This window comes from Mastomys coucha, unplaced genomic scaffold (genome assembly GCF_008632895.1).
Source record: "Mastomys coucha isolate ucsf_1 unplaced genomic scaffold, UCSF_Mcou_1 pScaffold20, whole genome shotgun sequence".
NCBI classification, from domain to species: domain Eukaryota; kingdom Metazoa; phylum Chordata; class Mammalia; order Rodentia; family Muridae; genus Mastomys; species Mastomys coucha.
Genome location: NW_022196903.1, coordinates 1,979,368 through 1,997,902, shown reverse-complemented (window position 1 = coordinate 1,997,902; position 18,535 = coordinate 1,979,368). Strand labels below are relative to the sequence as shown.

At 40.2% G+C, this 18,535-nt stretch overlaps 1 protein-coding gene across 1 annotated transcript in view; it reads right to left on the bottom strand.

Annotated features, from left to right (window-relative positions):
* Nucleotides 1-908: 908 nt before the first annotated feature.
* Asb4 (ankyrin repeat and SOCS box containing 4) overlaps nucleotides 909-18,535 on the bottom strand; it is a 43,573-nt gene continuing 25,946 nt past the window's right edge. Inside the window, exons 3-5 of the mRNA XM_031381120.1 lie at nucleotides 10,841-11,331; nucleotides 4,041-4,154; nucleotides 909-3,048 (exon numbers count right to left, since the gene is read on the bottom strand). Coding sequence (XP_031236980.1) covers nucleotides 2,860-3,048; nucleotides 4,041-4,154; nucleotides 10,841-11,331 — 794 coding nt within the window. The 3' untranslated portion in view covers nucleotides 909-2,859. The remainder of the gene's footprint in view (nucleotides 3,049-4,040; nucleotides 4,155-10,840; nucleotides 11,332-18,535) is intronic.

The following is an 18,535-nucleotide window of genomic DNA, read 5'->3' as shown; positions in this document are numbered from 1 at the left end:
ACTTTGTCCTTTCATTCTTGACTTCTGAGTAAAAGCAAATAGACTAAAGCACTGGCCTACTGAAAGTAGATCTTACTGAAAGTAGATCTTACAGTGACTGGTGAAGTACACTTTCTCTTCCATCCACCTTTGACCACTATGTGTGTAGAGATACATTCTTCCAAGAAAAAGAATGCATGGCTGGATTTCTCTAGCCCTCCCTGTTCATACTCTATGATGAATAGTGCCTTGCATTATTTACATTCTTCTCTAAAAGTTTTGAAAAATGTATGAACTGAGAGCTTCATGGGTTTGTCACAGTCAATCAAATGAGTAACCAAGATTGAAGGTGTTACCATCTTTTGCCAGGCTGATAACTCACTGAGAATGGTTTGTTGCTTTTCTGATGTCTCCCATCTTCTTCTGACTACTGTGTTATTATCAGAACCCACTGGGCTCCAAATGAAAGGACAAGTAGAGATGTAACACTGGGTAACTAAAAACTCAAACACGGGCATGTGTAGATGCAGAGAAGTCCAGAAGAGTGAAGGGGAAGGCACTTCCTCTTACTAAAGCTACCACCTCTCATGGAACATTCTGAAGAGGACTGTGGGCTAGAGGAAAAGGAAAAACCCAGGATGCACAGATGGTAAGAAGACCAGGAGCATTCAGTTCAATTTTGTATGTATAATTAAAGTACACTTACTAAAATACCCATAGCCATGCCCCCTTCACTTCCTTTGGAAATACATTATCTGTTGACTGGGTACAATTCCTCATTCTGTCTCTCTTCCTAAATGTTGAGGGAATCAGGGAAACAGGTCCTTTTGGGGGGCTGGAAGGCTCTGTGTCACTGTTGAGAGTCAATGTTGTGAGAAGAAGATGAGTCTTGTTGGCATATAACTCACAATGAAAAGAGATACCACAGCTTTATTTATGATCTTTATTGAAGTTTTATTAAAGGACAAGATACAGAAATAATCACATTAAATCCATGTGCAAGCAATTCAAAACGAGTGACTACATATTCTACATAGACTAAGGGAAACATTGCAACACTATGACAAACATCCCTAATTCCCTATATGAGGAACACCTTGTCCGCTTGCTCTCAGTCACACTATACCTGTGATGAATCAGTCTAGCACAGACTTTCCTGTCAGAATGCTCCTGATGATGGAGAGAAGGCCCCCACCCTTTGAATAGTCTGATGTGTTCTAAATAACACTCAGTCAAGTGAACTACTTTCTATGTGTAATCTGTACAAATTCCACATTCTGTTCCATGATAGAGATCTTGTTCTAATACAGAATACTTTTTTTTTCCTGAAATCAGTTGAGTTAAATTGATACCTCAAAAACATGAACATGTCCACCTACATACAACTGGGAGTAAGAGGGTCTCGATTTACAAACACAGCTACATGGGGAATGACTGGGATATCTGACGACATTTCTAGTCATAACAGGAGAACATCCAACAGGAAGCAAGAAGCAACACCACAGAGAACAGAGAGGAGTCTGCTGACAGCAGCAAATACAGTGTCTACACTTCACTACTTACTACTTTAACTGGTACCAAGTCTGTGCCCTGAGGCAATAAGATAATCCAACAGTGATCAGTGAGAACCAAATGAGCAAAACAAAGTTCTCCAGGAGGCATACCAGTGTGATTCTACTAGCAAATACTAAATAAGTCTTATAGCATACTTCCTTCTATGCAAAGAGCTTTTTTCTTTCTTTCTTTTTTAATTTTTTTTTGACTGAAGGGAGCCACTGTTAAAACGCAAGTTCCTTATCTGTCAGCTAAAATGCTCTAAACTGTCAACCTGTTCCATGAAAACACCAAGAAAATCAACTAAGTCGTTCTCTTCACACCTTCTCTAAACTTCTTTCTTATCTACACGAGAGCTGGAGTGTAGAATATTTTTTTCTCAGACTCTATGAAGGCACTAAAATAAGAAACCACACAGAATAAAACACTATCTCTACAATCTGGAAAAACTCAAAGACCTTTGCCCTAATAGTAGCAGGTCCCTCTCCATCTCTCCATGCTTTGTCTTCATGGTTAGAAAAAAAATCAAGCACTTCACGTCAGAGCACACTTGAGAAAGTTAAGCAGTAAATATGAGTTTGCACCTGTACCCCTGCCCCGTCGCGTCACACGGCAGTCATCTGCTGGTATGTTTGGATCCCCTATTAAACATACGACCCTGGAGGTCCATCCATGGCCTTCAGCGTCTGGCTCAGTGAGTGTGTTGAAATGTCTATTCCTAGGCTATTAAGTAAACTGCTCTTTCCTTCTTATTTCTATCTAGACTCAAAGATCTTGTTCCCACTGCACTCCTGTGTATTTGTCACCAAAAGGAGTGGATGACCTTGATTTAAGGAGAAGGCGTTTCTAAAACTAGTTACAGTAATGTCTCCTCAGGAGTCACTGGCGGGAGACACCAAGCTTAAGAGGTCACTCACAAAACCTGCTACTCTGCAAAACGAAACATTCATGTAAACTTATTACTAATAATGTAGTGAATGAGATTGGTTGTAAGAAAATGTGGGTCCCTTTTGAGGTGAAATCATATGTGAAAGTTTTACAAACTACATCGGGTACCTAATAAAAGTTGTCACTGTATGAGCTATTACCATTGTGTAATAGTGTCTGCCTTCTAAATGCACCCATTGACTCTGAAAATTCTTTAGCTTTCCTCGCTCATTTTCCCTCAGCATGCTACTCTAGGATTCATGGCTTGGTGTTTGTAAAGTGTTTTGAAAGCCCTAAAGTGTGATTACCAACCCAATTACCTTTTTTACCCATGCAAACTGCATCTACCCAGTGAGTCCACTTAGAAATCTAGGGTTGGGAACTGCTGTCTCCTAAGACTTAATAAATGATCCCCTCTGGCTCCAAAAGCAAGTACTTCTTCAGTGGCAGTGGGAGAGACAGCATAGGGATGGCTTTGTGGCATCTGTTGTGGAGCGCCTTCCGAATGGCACATCTTGACAGGTGCATGAGGGTTCTGGGGGTGTTGCAGCACACCTTGAAGAGAGAGTGGTAAAAATCCCAGTGTTTCTGGAAAGCAAGATGGGACAGGTTAATTTGAGGGAGGTTCCACTGCTTCCCCCAGCTAAAAATTCACACTGACCTATTTATCCCTACTTTCCACAAAAGAATAGATTTCTAGAGTCTCTGATAGTGAATAAAAGTGAGCACAAAATGAAAATGGAGAGGTCAGGATGTGGCATGTGATAAGACTGGAAAGAAAAGCAGAGGAACACATTCCCAATCTGGGACATGATATAAACTACCATGATTGAACTGTCTGGACCAGCTCAAACCAAATGTGATTTTAATCCAACTCAATATTATAATATGTTCTTTATGTACCTGCCAGTATGTCTACTGGCGGTGGCTAGCAGGCAAGTAACTTTAAAAAGTAAAAGAGCTAACAATTAGCAGAATAAGGTTTACAAATAAGCCATTGGCCTCTAAGCCCAGGGGACTTTGGACCTGGCACAGCCATGACTTCAGAAATGAAGAACAGGATGCTCTGTGGGAAGGGCTAGTTTACAGATGGGCCAAAGTCTCTAAGTCCATAGTGAGGGCATGGTTCTACTAAGGGTTTTGCGTGTGGCTCACTGCAGACTCTGAAATAGTGTTTTCTGCTTAGTCATAAGCACCTAGATATAGTTGAAAGTAAACAAACTTGCTACATAAAACACTATGATATTTTGGAAAAAAATTGCTGAGTGAGTGGTCCCAGACATTATCCTTTAACTCATTTAAATTGAAGGAAAATAAAACTGCCTCCTTTGTATATTTACTCAAACTTCTCTCAGAGAAATTCCCCGAGACTTCCTAATATCATATATTTGACAGACATACATACATAGAGTTTTACCCTCTCATACTTGTATTTTATAATTCTTTGTTTCGTGACATTTGAGAAAAAAAAAAGCTTTGAAAGCATTCTCAAAAGCAGTATATTAAACAAGAATGCTGAGTGCTTATCCAGAGGTCTGTCAGCACTCGCTAGTGAAAAGCACAGCGAGTGAATTATTTACCTCCAAGTCATCATCAGGAATTGCTCTTCTCCACTTTATGTTCCATCGAATGTGCTCATAGGCATTGACCACAACTTCAATCGCTTTGGGGCAAGAGTGGCAAGCCTGGATCACCTGCAGAGGAAACAGAGAATTTTGTCACTTGGTGTGGGCACATGATTCACAATTCTCACAGACATCAAGAATCCCCAATCAAGGTTGAGTATGGTTTCGCACTCTTGCAGTTTCCCCTAGTCAGTATGCTTTGGAATCACTAAGACCCAGGACTTTGAGGTCCATGAAGGGACCACACCAAGACCATACATCCAGAAAGAATTCCCATACCTATCGTGCTGTCTGGAGCACTTTGCTTTTAAGGAGTGTCATATCTTTTGGATATGGTTATGCTGCCTGATCCAATGTAAATGGGCATATTCATGAAATCAAGCAAGCTGTTATCAACCATGAACAATAAAGACAAGGTACTAACAATAGCAGAAATACAGGATGTTGAAGAACTCCTTGCTCTGCCCATAAATGAAATGATGCTGAGAAAGACAGTCTCAACACATACTTTCAGCTACTTGGGACTCTGCAAGGTTGCTAACTCCATTATTATAAAATGACTGGACAATAGTACTGCGATAGGTCTGCTGGTGACCATGTGGCAAAGCAATTATCAGAGTTGCCAGTGAGCCAACCAAAGTCATCTCCTAGGAACAATAGTGGACTGGTGTCTGTCGTACACCGAGCCACACTCAGTCTCTTTCTTCAAGAACAAAAGGTAACATGAGATGTAGCTCTATTGTTAGCATGCTCCATTCCAGATTCCACTGAGCAAACAAAACCATGGGGAAATTGAGCCAAAGTCACCAACATTTCCCACTGAACACAAAGGGATTTCATTTTAGATGTAGATTAGACTAGACTATTAATCCACCTGAATAAAGCTTTTATTAGCCGTCAATATTGCACATATCTGCTAGAGCAATCAAGTAGTATTTGTTAGGTTACAAAATGTGAAGATAAAGCAGAAATATCTAAAAAGTAAAAACAAGCAAACAACAACACAAATCCCACTGGGTTCTAATTATAATAATGAGAGAAAAAACAAAACCACATATACTAGATAGGACAAGTGGTGATAAGTGGTTAGGCCATATAATTAAGGGTTAGATTACATGGCTTAAAAAACTCCCAGCTACAGTACAATCCTATAATTATAGTACTTAGGAGGCTGAAGCAGGGTTAAGTGTCCAAGGCCAGCCTGGGATATATAGTGTACCCTGTCCCCCAAACACACCAAAGATGAAAGCTTAAAAGTAAAATTTCAAAGTAAAGGTAAAGCATAAAAACTAATTTAGTGTAAGCCATGGAGCTGTAGAGACTGGAGCTGATCAGCACAGATCCTCTTTTGGATACAAGCAGCTCAGCTCTCAATCTTGGACAGTAGAAAGGTTTCTGATATGTGTGCAGCACATCTGAGTGTGTGCGCCATGATGTATCACCTCTCTACTTATTGGATGAGGTAGAATAAAGGGAAGCGAAGGTCTTGGCTATCAATATAACCACATATGGATGCCTCCTACACTGGCTTCTTCTTTACATAGAAGATTTTTATGAGTTCTACAAGCACCACAATTGATTTGGAACACCCAAATTGCCAAGGCTTCTTCTCTCCATGTTGACTACACACATACATGCATGCATACATACATACATACATACATACATACATACACACACACATACACACACACAAAAACACAAACACACACACATATACATACCCCATACAATACACACACACCCCACACACATACTATACACCACACACACACACACACACACACACACACACACACACCTCCATGAAAACTCTCCCACCATTTTATGAGGGGGACTGAAAAAGCATGAACCAGATCCTGAGGGTAACAAACAGGAGAGCTGACACCTCCTCAACTTTGAGACCTTCCATGTTATAGCATTCAGGGTTGTAGAGGCCCCATGAGTGATGTTCCCTTATTGATAATGTATACACTAAGAATAAGCTGAAAATAACACACTGTTGGAGATCAGAACGCCACCTTCACAGTGAAAAGCTCATTGCATCCACTGTTAAACAACCAGCCACATGGGACTTGTGTTGCTCCACTGAAATGAGTTTTCTGCCCTCTGTCTGCAGGTCCTTCTCCAGGATCCAAGCTTGTTTCTGGAGGCTTGCCACTCTGAAGAGCAAAAGTTTGCATATTCTCCAGGTTCAAGGATCAGTAAGCCAACCTAATCCTCTACCAGCTCTCAGTCAGTGCATCAAATAGCAAAGTTGGAACTATAAGCTAGGGAACATGCCTCCTAACAACACGAGACAATGGGCCTGACCATCCTCTGCTAAATAGCTTGTAATAAAGTCTGGCTCTGGTGAGTTAAGGAGCAAGGAGATGCCAAGATATGGAGTTGGGCCACATGTAATAGAAATTACAAAAAGGAGAGGCAGGAAAAGGTCAAATAAAGTTGTACATACAGGACTGTAGATGTTTATGGTTTAGAAACCAAACATCACATGACTGATGCTTCCATTTGCACCCAACATCCTCCTGTGTATAACGAAGCAATGACTTTCAACTTTCATCAGGGCAAATATTTGGCCAAATATTTTGACCAAATCCTGACCTTCTGCACTCTTCAGACATGACAGGCCTAATGCCTCCATTGCTAGCATTAGTTTTAGCTGATGGTCTATCTTAGTTATGGTTTCTATTGCTGTGAAGAGACACCATGACCTCAGCAACTCTTATAAAGGAAAACATTTCACTGGGGCTGGCTTACACTTTCAGAGAATTAATCATCAAAGTAGGAACCATGGCAGCGTGCAAGCAGATATGCTGCTGGAGAAGGAGCCAAGAGTTCTACATCTTGGTCTGCAGGCACTAGAAGGAGACTGCCACCCTAGGCCTAACTCCAGCACATGAGACATCGAAGCCCTCCTGCAGAGTGACACACTTCCTCCAAGAAGGCCACACCTAATCCAAGAAGGCCACACCCACTCCCTATAGGCCAAGCATTCAAACACAAGAATCTATGAGACCATTCCTAGTCAAACCACCACACACTCTAACTACTAAGTTTTTTTTTTTTCTGACAGAAGTCTTGATTCTCAAACCATGAAGAGCTCCTTTTTAGCCTGACAGCCTCTTAACTATCATTTTCAGCACTTCAACCTGACTCATCTTATCAGGCCTCAGTAAATATTTCACCCAGGTAATAAGCAGATATAAAGATAGATAGATTAATGTATGGATAGGTGGATGGATGGATAGATAGATAGACAGACAGACAGACAGACAGACAGACAGACAGACAGACAGACAGATGATAACAAATTCTAAAGCATCAGTCTACACTGATTGCCAGGAACCTAGACTAACACATGACAGGGGGCCATTGTCCACATTCCACCAAAGGGGAAGCCACTGTCTCTGCTAAGCCTCTGAGCTAAGAAGCAGAAAACACCAGACTTACATTCTGTCTCTATACCGACTTTTTTCTTCCATCACAGAATAATGACTAGACAGATATGAAATTGTTTTCTAGAACAGTGATCACTGGGGAATGGATCAGATGTCACCAGCTCATCATCTGACTCCTAAGGGATAAACAAACATGGCATACATTCAAGGGTCTGGGCAGATGACTCAATGGATTGAACACTTGCTGGGCAAGCACAGAATCTGAGTTCTATCCCCAAGACCCTCTAAAAGAGATCGGCATCCTGTTCCCAGTGCTGGGGAGGTGGAGATAAGAGAATGCCATCCTGGGAGCTTGCTGGCCAGTTTCCTTAATTAAGCAGCAAACTCCAAGATCAAAGAGAGAGCCTATAGTGGTCAATAGTAGTTAAAATTACTGTTTTTCGAACTGATATAAATTGGCTGCCAGAACCTCTATCAGAAGCTCCACATCTTCCTATAATCTAGTTAAAGGGATTCATTGTCCTTTTCTGCTCTATGTAAGAACCTATATTTATGTGCATATATCTTTATCTATATCTATATCTAATCTATATCTATATCTATATAGTAAGTATAAATGCATAATAAAGATAGACATTTAAAAAACAACAACAAAAAGAGATCCTGTTCCAAAAATACAGTGGAAAGTGATTGATGAAGTCACCCCCAAACATACATACACAGGTATGTACATACCCTGACACACACACAAACACAAGACGGTGGTGGTGGTGGGGTTAAACATGTCTCTCTAACTTTTTCAGGTGCCACTTGTAAGACACTTTTCAATGAGAAAGTCTCTTAAAGCTACCTTGAACCTTATAGAATGTTATATTTTTTGTACATACACATACAAAAAACCCCACTTATTATCAAGGGAATTGTTTGAGCAATGGGCTTCACACACAACATTATTCAATGGCAGAAATCGCATTTACCTCCCCCAAATTCTCACATTATCTTTCCCTTCCCCAGAAAAAAAAAATGTCTTTTTTGACCTACAAGAAATCTCGATTTCTGGCTCCCCGGGGTGTCACTTCCTTCAGAATTATGTTAGCAGCAGAAAAAAAAATCAAATGTCCTTTTGTACCCTGAAAGCAATCGTAGACCCTGTCATTCTCCCCCACCAAGCCACTTATGTAATTTATACTTCGGCTCTCAGTGAAAGCGCAGTGTCTGCCCATCCACTTTGCATTGGGAAGGCAGCATCTGCCGCTCTGACCTTGTTCCTTGTAAATAAGGAAACTGAATTCCCCATCCAGGGGAGAACAAATCACTTTATCTTCGGGATAAACGAGTCAGTTATTCACCTGTCATAAAGACGACTTTCTCTTAGGAAAGTCGGGCCATGGAGGGGTCGTTCTAAATCATGTCGAAGCATTTGCATAGTGCATTGAAGTTTTTCTTCCACTTTCCAAACCTCACACACTTTTTCATGGACAGCAATGAAACTATCCAAGCCTGCATTAAATCTCCTTAGCCATCAGCTAAAGCACAGGAAGTTAAAGAAGCAAGCAAAACCCAATGGAAGACACTAACTGACGGTGCTTTCAGCATTCTTTGGGACACAATATCGTGTGCTTATTGTAAAGACTAGAGGAGCCGCCAAGCAGGGCTGGTGCTAGAAGCTCTTACCCAGTCCTCAAAACATGACGCACAAGGCAGAAGAAGACAGGGACGCTGCCTCAACAGACAAGCAGGTACGCCACCCGCACTCTCAATTTAACTGTTGTAGAAGTCTGGGGGTGAGGGGAGGTTTCAGAAACTAAGCCATGTGTTCCTAAACTGTACAGCAATGTGTGGCCAAGTAGACACATGCCATTCACAATCACTAGGCCTCTGTCCCTAGCAGCAAATGAAAATGAATCCTCAGTTGAAAACACTGAGACGCAAGTGAGAATTCTCTCCTGAGCCAGGATTACTAACTCATCAGGTCTTAACTGAAGAACTGAAACGATGACCTGGAGGTCTCCCTCACAGAATCCACTCTTCCTAAGTGATTTCTCTCATTTTCACTTTCTCTTTTCCTTTCTGTTTTGTTTTTTATTTGTTTGGTACTTTGGCTGGGGTTTTTATAATTCTAATAGTATGAGACAAGGGTTTATCTTGTAACCCAGGCCTTAAATTTACAATCCCCCTACCTCTATTTCTTTGACGCTGGATCAATAGGAGCATGTCCACTACCACTTTTGACTGTCCTCCCATCTCTAGAACTTCTCCCAGGTTGTCCATACATATACATATACATATACATATACATATACATATACATATACATATACATATACACATACACATACACATACACATACATATACATATACACACACATATGTGCTCGCGTGTGTGTATCCTGTATGTTTATATGTGTCTATATTCTATATGTGCATGTATGTATGTATTCTATATGTGTTTATATATGTATATGGGAGGGGTGGTCTCAGTCGAGTTAGAAGGAATAGTCCTCAAACTTCTCGGCTTCTTTAAATTAAACTTTCATAACTCCAGTATCATCTGTTTTGCTTTAAGTGTTAAATGCATTTTGACTACAAATTAATGATCACCATTAACCTGATGCTAACACCTCCTGTGTCCCCTCTACTCTGCCATGTACTGTGCATATTAAAATGACCTCTGTGTCTGTTTTTCCCTCCCAATAGATGAAAATACTTGAGTCGGTGCCTTGTCTTGGTCATATCAAGATCATTAGCATCTGCTGCCTGCCAGCCCATTAGAGATTATTAATTAGTGTTGTTCAGAAAAGAGGTCATGCTGTATGATATTTGTGAATAAATCCTTGAATAAATTATCTAAGGTCTGGTCCTAATCCCACCACTGCTGGACCTCAGACATGATTGGATGCCTCAGTTTCCTTTGTTGGAAAACAGGGATGATGAATCCTTTATAGAATTATTGAAGGAAATCAAATGAACATATGTCTCATATTGTTACATGTCTGTAACAATGTGCTGAATTCATTACAAGTCACTCCTGGTCCCTATGTGTTAGCTGGCATTATTGCTAACTTTTGTCAAATTTGAAGAATGTGCAGTCCTTTCCTAGCTATAAGCTAACTCATTCTAAAACAGGCTCTGTGGTCTTTAGACCAGACATTTGTTATGAACAACTGCCTTTTCTTCAACTGCCTTTCCAGCTCCTGCTTAAATTTCAAACACACAAAGAGAGGATGGGTTGGTCAAATGGAGATCAGAAATGATTAGTTCAAAGGCTCAAGTCTTGAACAAGTCGGAATCACCAGGACACTGTAGGGCACACACACCTTTATTTGAGCTAAAAGCATGGATGCAGCCTCACCTTGTGGAACTGTGGGGGGTAGATGCGCGCAGCCCCGTGGTTCAGCAGCAGCTGGTAGCAGATCTCAGGCTGTGCCGCAGGACGCACGGAGGTGACCTTCAGCACATACTGGATAGCTGCACAGCCATTGATATCCATGAGGTTGGCCTCAGCTCCCGCCTCCAGCATCATGTGCATGAGCACATGGTCGCAATTCCAGGCAGCCTTGTGCAGAGGGGACTTGAAGTCATCATCGCGAGCGTTGACCTCAGCGTTGTTGTCCAGCAGCGTGCGGCAGATGAGATGATGCTCCCTGCTGTACTCTTGTTCCTTGAAGCGCAGGGCCCAGTAGGTGGCAATGGCCAGTGGGGTTTCCATGTGGGCATTCATGCTATCCACGATGGCCCCGTTCTCCACGTAGAAGGCTACCAGCTCAGAGAGGCCAAAGTGGGCCGCCGTGTGCAGGGGTGTCTCCTCATCCTGGTTGTTGGTTTTCATGTTTACATTTGCACCTATGGAGGAAAATAGAAGCAGACAGATATTTAGACACACATATGTGTTTATGGTTCCATATGTATGACTTTCCTCATGAGGTTCATGGAGCATGACTCTCACGGGTTCTCTTTAACCTTTGCCTATCACGCGTGACTCCTACCTAGCCATAAAGGGGTTCATTCCTGACCCTAGTGTAAGTCACCCCTTAAGCCAACAACTCTGTCTTCCTGACTGCTAACAAATGCACCTGGAAGAGGAGCTAATGATCTGACCTCTCTCACGGTCTTGAGCACCGCTCTTCATTCCCAGGTAGATTTGGAAGTAAGTGATGCTATAACGAAATGGTTTATATCATTAAAATACCTAACTATTAAAATATAAAATTTTGTGGGCTTTTTTTTTTTTTAATTTAATGGTTGGAAATAGGTAAAGGAGCTTGCCATCAAAGTCTGACTGCTTGAGTTTGATATCTGGGACCCATATGGTAGACGGTGAGAACCAACTTTCACCAATAGTCTGGTGAGTGCCATGCACATACACACATACACACTAAGAAGAGTAGATAGATAAACATAATTTTAAATTAAAGGTAAGGAATATATTTAAAAACTGCAACTCATGCAGGAGACTTTAAAATTTATGAGGATTTTACATTTAAATTCTTACTTATTTGTCTGAGTGTGCTCACCCATCTCTATGTGCACCACATGTCTGCAGACCCCGCCTTGAGCTGGAGTTCCATTTGACTAAGAGCATCCCAGTGTGGGTTCTGGGTTTCCCAGTTTATAAAATAGTCTTTCTTCTCTTTCAAAGCTGGTAGATCTTAAGTTTGATGCAAATTAACTATGGAGAAATGACATTTCCAAGTCCATTGGCTGAAGTCACAGTATCATGGGAGCTATGTCTTTGTGATATAATAAACACACACACACACACATAGACAAACACACATAGATACACACACGCACACACACACACTTTTAGTACTGAAACATCTTAAATGTCATAGCATTAAGAAGTGTAAAAATCAGCATTAAAGAAACAGTCACCAAAAGAAAGGAGGCAGACTGTGACAGAGAAACAGATCTGATAACAACTGTGTCAAACACACAGCCTTAGGAATGATTTCCTTGGACAGCACCTTAGGAATGACTTCATGAAACCCACTCACTGAACAGAACAGCAAACCACTGTGGTTTTTATTTTTCTAACAACAAATGTCACGTGTTAGAATTAGCAACCAGAGAAACTAGAAATTTCCTTCTCTGCCTATTTAAAGGGGTGGACCAAATGACCCCCTAAGGGCCAGCGCCACAAACAATTCTATTGGAAATTTTCATTGGTCCTCTAAATATAAGTCCAAAGAGACTCATCATCATCATCATCATCATCATCATCATCATCATCATCATCATCATCATCATCATCAGTAGTGGTAATGTTATTGATATTGCTGTCACCAATATTAATTTGGAATTGAACAATGTGCCACATCATAACCTAAATGTATTTCATGCAGAACCTCATGGAATCTCCAGCAACTCCTCAGTAGATAAAGTTTTTACCCTAATTTTATAGTTGGAGAAAGTTATCCTTGGGTTAACAATTTGCTCAAAGTACACTAAGGTACTGAGCTTGCAAGCAGAAAATTGCAAGCAGGCAGGCCTGGTTTGAAAAAAATAATCCCTTATTAGTATGCTATTCTACCTCATTATTATTTTTCTGCAGGAAATTTTATATTGCTTGTTATATGAAAAGCAGATGTAGTAGAGATGCCATTGCATCTTATAAATTTAAAATCAGGTTTCTCACACAGACAGCTCCTTCTTGGCCTTATTTACAGTATCCCCTGATTATTCAGAATATATTGAAGGAAGGAAACTCTCCCATAAGCCATGTCTGGTTAGGAAACCAACTCTCCAGTGAGGTTTCTCCAGTTACGGCCTAGCAGGTGCTGGGGCTTCTCACTTGCAGGAGGCAGAATTTAATCAAAGCCATCCTTTCTGGGCCTGTGTTCATCAGTATTCTAACCCGGAAGGGTTCTGGGTGAGGTCTCCTTTCTGGTCAGGTTTCTGCTCCTAAGTGAGATAGGATGAATACAAATGTCTCTCCAGAAGCCGTGTGCAGGGTCACTTCAGCCTCGGGAGAGTTTCCAGCAAGAATGAGAATCAAAGAATCAGGAGGAAAATTTTACAGGCCAATTTAGAGGAAGCCACAGCCTTTGGGCTTTTTCTTTTTCTTTTTCTCTCTTTCTTTCTTTTTCTTTTCTTTCTTTCTTTCTTTCTTTCTTTTTTTTTTTTGTAACAGACTTGGACTTTTACTCTTGACCCTTCAGTTATCTTGTGATAACTGAATGCATGGTAGAGTCGCGATCTCTGAGCTAGAACGTCTCACTATCAGACTTGAATTTTTTTTCTTCAGCAAGAACTTTCCAAAAGAAAAAATGATGCCTTTTAAATTTTAGATTCGTGTGACCTAAAAGAAATTAGAGCTCAGAAGCTCTTTGAGGGAACTTTCAGGAGTGCTTTTTAGCAGGAAGATACAGTGTATTACTTTGCAATAACTTCCTAAGCTCATCTTCCCGCAGAGATGAAGAAGAAGGCAGTCTGAAATCCTGGTGTTTGCAGGCGTGACCAGTTTTCTCTGCAGTCTCTGAAAGAGAACCCATCTCAGCTTTGGTGCTGGCTGCTGAGCCTCGGTGACACTTTGCTTGTAGAAGTGTCTTGTAGTCTTCAGCTCTATCTCCACATTTCTTTGTCTGTGTCTTCATGAGGAAGAATACTGCACACCCTCCAACAGGTCCATCCCTCTCCAGAATGGCTTCATTGTTATTAGTGATGGCATCTGCAGTCATGCTGCTTCCAAGCACATTCACAGACTGGCATGTTAGAGACTGGGGCTTCTATGCACTTTTTTTTTTTTTGAGGAATTCAACTCAAGCTCATAATATAACAAATGCAATATGATATATACAAATATAATTGCACAGCTTCAACATTTTGTAATCCTATCCCGGTTGAGGATGCAAATACCACCTCTCCCTCTTGCTCTCACTCTTTCTCTTCTGAGATCAAGTCTCACCAATATAGCCCATTCTACCTCTGCTTCTTGGGTGCCATGATTAAAGGCATGTACCACCATGCCCTGGTGGGAAAACAAACATTTCTTGATAGAAGAGCTCCCTGCGCTCTTACTCTCTTCCCAGTTAGAATTTCATCCAGCCATAGGTGACTCTAGCTGCTTCATCAGCCTGTTCAGATAGACAAGTAACATCTTCATTTCCATTTATCCTTACCACTTGTATGTAGAACTCTAAACCAGATGGTTTGATCTCCTTTTCTAAGTTTGAACACAAGAACTATAAGGAAATATTGCTGGTTTGCTTCCTTCATCCAGCATTGAGTTATGATGCTTGCTACTCTGTTCTTTTCACTGGCTTTGTCTCTCAGCATAAGTTGTCCACAGTTTGTCCTTTCTATCGGTAACAGGTATCTCATGGGAGCTCCTCTGACTTCTATTCCTATGAATGGAGCAGCTGCACTACATCTCTTCAGTTTCATTAAGCAGAGCAAATACACGCTGCAGGAGCAGCTTATATGTCAGTAACTCACACAGGAGGATTCTCATTCAGCCACACCTTCATCAGGAATGAAACTTTGAGTCCAGTTAGTTGCAATCAATCTAGTACATGCACAGTGATGGCTCATTGTATTTTAATGTTTTCCCCTAGATTTTGAGTAAGTTAGATATGGTATAATACTTGTATTCCTTTTTAAATTTGCTCTCATAATCATTTCTATGCTACTAAACTATGACTTTAAACACTACTTAAAATAATTAAATAATATTCTATGAAGCAAATGTGCCTTACTATTAGGTGTACAAGATTGCTCTTATTTTCAAAATTTTGATCTTATAACTAACATAATACTAATAAGCAGGTATAAATCTTAGTATTTCTTATTTGGAATAAATTCATGAAAACAAATTTATAAAGCAGAGATGTCTGGTGTGTTCAGCATCTTTATGAATTATATTTACATTTATCACATTGGTACACTGGAGTAGATATTTTCCCTATCAGTGTGTTACACATTTTTAAAATGTTATGCTAATTGTGAAAGTTAAAAACACCATTTCTTATCATTTTGAATTTATTTTTAGTCACTTTAGAATTATCAACTATTAAAATCTTTTCTTTGACTAATCAGGCAAATATTCTTGTTTGCATATGGAACTTTCTGAGTGATTTGCATTTCTATGAGCTCTGCAGTGAAGATATGTGTATATTATCCTAATGGGATATCTTTTTAGCCATTTTAGTTTCATTTCTCCTAAATATGGTGATAATGACTTTAGACAATTTTTTCTTGTCAGTTGTTTTATTGAGTTTTTTCTTTGCCTTTGCATTGTAATGGTCCCATAACTATCCAGATTAATTATAATCTAGTCTTTTTTTCCTTTTTTATCCCAGAGGGTATTTAACATTTTCTTCCCCTGGAGTTTATTTTGATCTACATATGGATTTAGGAAGTCTTTATATCTCCGTGGAGTTCTGCACAGAAACTGGCCTCTTGCTAGGCAGTGGTGGCGAATGCCTTTAATCCCAGCTCTCAATAGGCAGAGGCAGACAGGTCTCTGTGAGTTCAAGGACAGCCAGTAATATACAGAGAAATCCTGTCTTCAAAAAAATAAAAGAAAGGAAGGAAGAAAGGAAGGAAGGAAGGAAGGAAGGAAGGAAGGAAGGAAGGAAGCTTCTTTAAAAGGATTGTTTTATATTCTTATAAAGGAACGTCCTGCAAACATTTGTAAGCATTTTCATCCTAGGTGAGCAGGGTAAATTATTCAGGGATGAAATAACTTTTCACAGTGGGAGAGCCTACAAGAATCTTAGGTGCATGACTGTCTTCAGAAGCAAGCTTCAGTGGCAGCTGAGGAGACAGATACCAACTGAGGTTCTTTTAAAATTCATCGTTGGCCAAAGGACTGGAATTCATGTGCACTGAGAACTGGGTGGATGGATGAGGCAGAGCAGAGACTGGAAAGGGAAGGGTGAGGCTGTCCACATGATGGGGATCCAGGCTCAAAGGACACGGGGACTCCACAGGAATTTATACAGTGCTGTCAAATGGTGTGTGCGTGTTCTGTTCTGCTATAGGCTACATCTTCTCCTTTGAGGAATAGCACTCTCAAAGGAGAAACACCTTAGGAAAGCTCTGAGCACACAAAACTAAAACCACCCTGGTTTTTATTATAGTTGCATTCCCAGAAATGCCCATATTTCTCTAAAATGTCAGAGTATTTTGTGTTTCTCTATAAAATGGAGTTGGCTTATATCTCTATTGTGTTACTGCCTCCAAATATCTATTATTACACAAACACTAAGTCTTGGGTTTTCTAAATATGCAATAGTCAAGCATATAAAAATTAAATAAGTGTTGAAATACTCAGATGACACGCCTGTATCTGGAAGGTTTTAATCTTTGCCTTATATACTTTTTTTTTGGTCTAAGACATAGTTTTATGGAAACACCCAACTCAGTTCTCCTTGCCTATTCATTTACAGAGATAGCTTCCATTCTAACACTGGTTTTTAAACTCATTTTGGATATTACCCTTGATTGAATGATAAACGGACAACAGTTTCTTTCTTCCTGTGAGCTTACATATTTTCACTGCTTTAAACCACTACCAGACTCAAAGTGACTCAGACAAACACCAGGAGGTCAGACACATCAAGGTAGCCAAGGTAGACCTGCAGAGGTCAAAAGGATGCTATCTTCTCCCTTTCTCTGGCCTTGGGAATGGATGGCAGCAAGGAGGATCGCCAAGGGGAGGCCATTGTGCAACCTCTCTGTCGTATATGCTTCTGGTCGAAAGCAGGTGAACTACAGCCAGAAAGGAAGAAAGACAGGAGTGTGATTTTAAAGCAAATTTGAGTTCTTAGTCAGCCCTGGCTATCTAACTTTTGAATTTGGGCAACCTTTTGTTATCCAAAATCTAGCTGAAGGGGCATGAGTTTGCCTCATCCCTTAATAGGGGAGAAATTAGCTCTCCAAAATAATGATTAAGTTAAAGAGACACCAGAATAAAAGCCAGAAGTGTTTCATGACTATACTGCATGAAATAATAGTATACATTATTAATGAAATAATAACTACATTTAGATTTTAACTAGATCATACATGATCTAGTTATAGTCACGCATGACCAATGAAATTTTTAAGTAGGATAACTCTTGGCATATTTTTAAAGAAGCCAGGACTCCAAAGACATACATCTGTTGGCATCATATATTAAAAAATAGCAATTAAGGCTGAGCCTTGTGGCACAGCTTGCAATACCATCTCCTCAGAGAATGAGGAGCACAAGATCAAGGTGAGCTTTAGAGACAGTTCAAATTCAAGTCCTGACTGGGCAACTTAGACCTTAATATTTACTAATATACTTAATAAATAAAGTAAAAAGATTGCCTAGTATGTATGAAATTTTAGTTTCAATTCCATGAGGAGGGCATTTACTAATTTTTAAAATTCTGAATATTATAAAGAAATGGAAGTCGATCAAGTTTTGTTCCTTAACAAATAACTGACTTTTTACCTAATGTTTTATGATTTACTATTTTTATTATCAAAACTTCATATATCATAAAGATGTGCCTGCATTTAGATTTTTTCCTTATTTTTTTCTAAGAATAAGAACTGTCCACTTCTCCAAAGGAGTTCATATTTTAATCTATCCTTTTGAAATAATGGTTATAGTTTTAGATGAAATATTTTCTGATAAATTGGAAACCATAAAGTCATCCTTTAGAAACAAAAGTTATTATTTGTGTTGGGTCACTTGACACAAACTAGGGTCATATTGGAAAAGGGAAAATAAAAAACTAGACCGAGTGAGCCATGGAGCCAGCCAGTAAGCCACACTTCCCCAGGGCCTCTGCGCGAGTTCCTGCCTCCAGGTTCCTGCCTCCAGGTTCCTGCCTCTAGGTTCCTGCCTCCAGGTTCCTGCCTCCAGGTTCCTGCCTCCAGGTTCCTGCCTCCAGGTTCCTGCCTCCAGGTTCCTGTCTCGGATTGCTGACTTCCCTTGGCAGTGGACTATGACCTGGAATTCCTAGGCTGAAATCAACCCTTTTCTTCATCAATTGCCTTTGGTCATGGTATTTTACCACAGCGATGGGACCCCTAACTCGGATGCTACCCACCCATTATCAAGCTACCT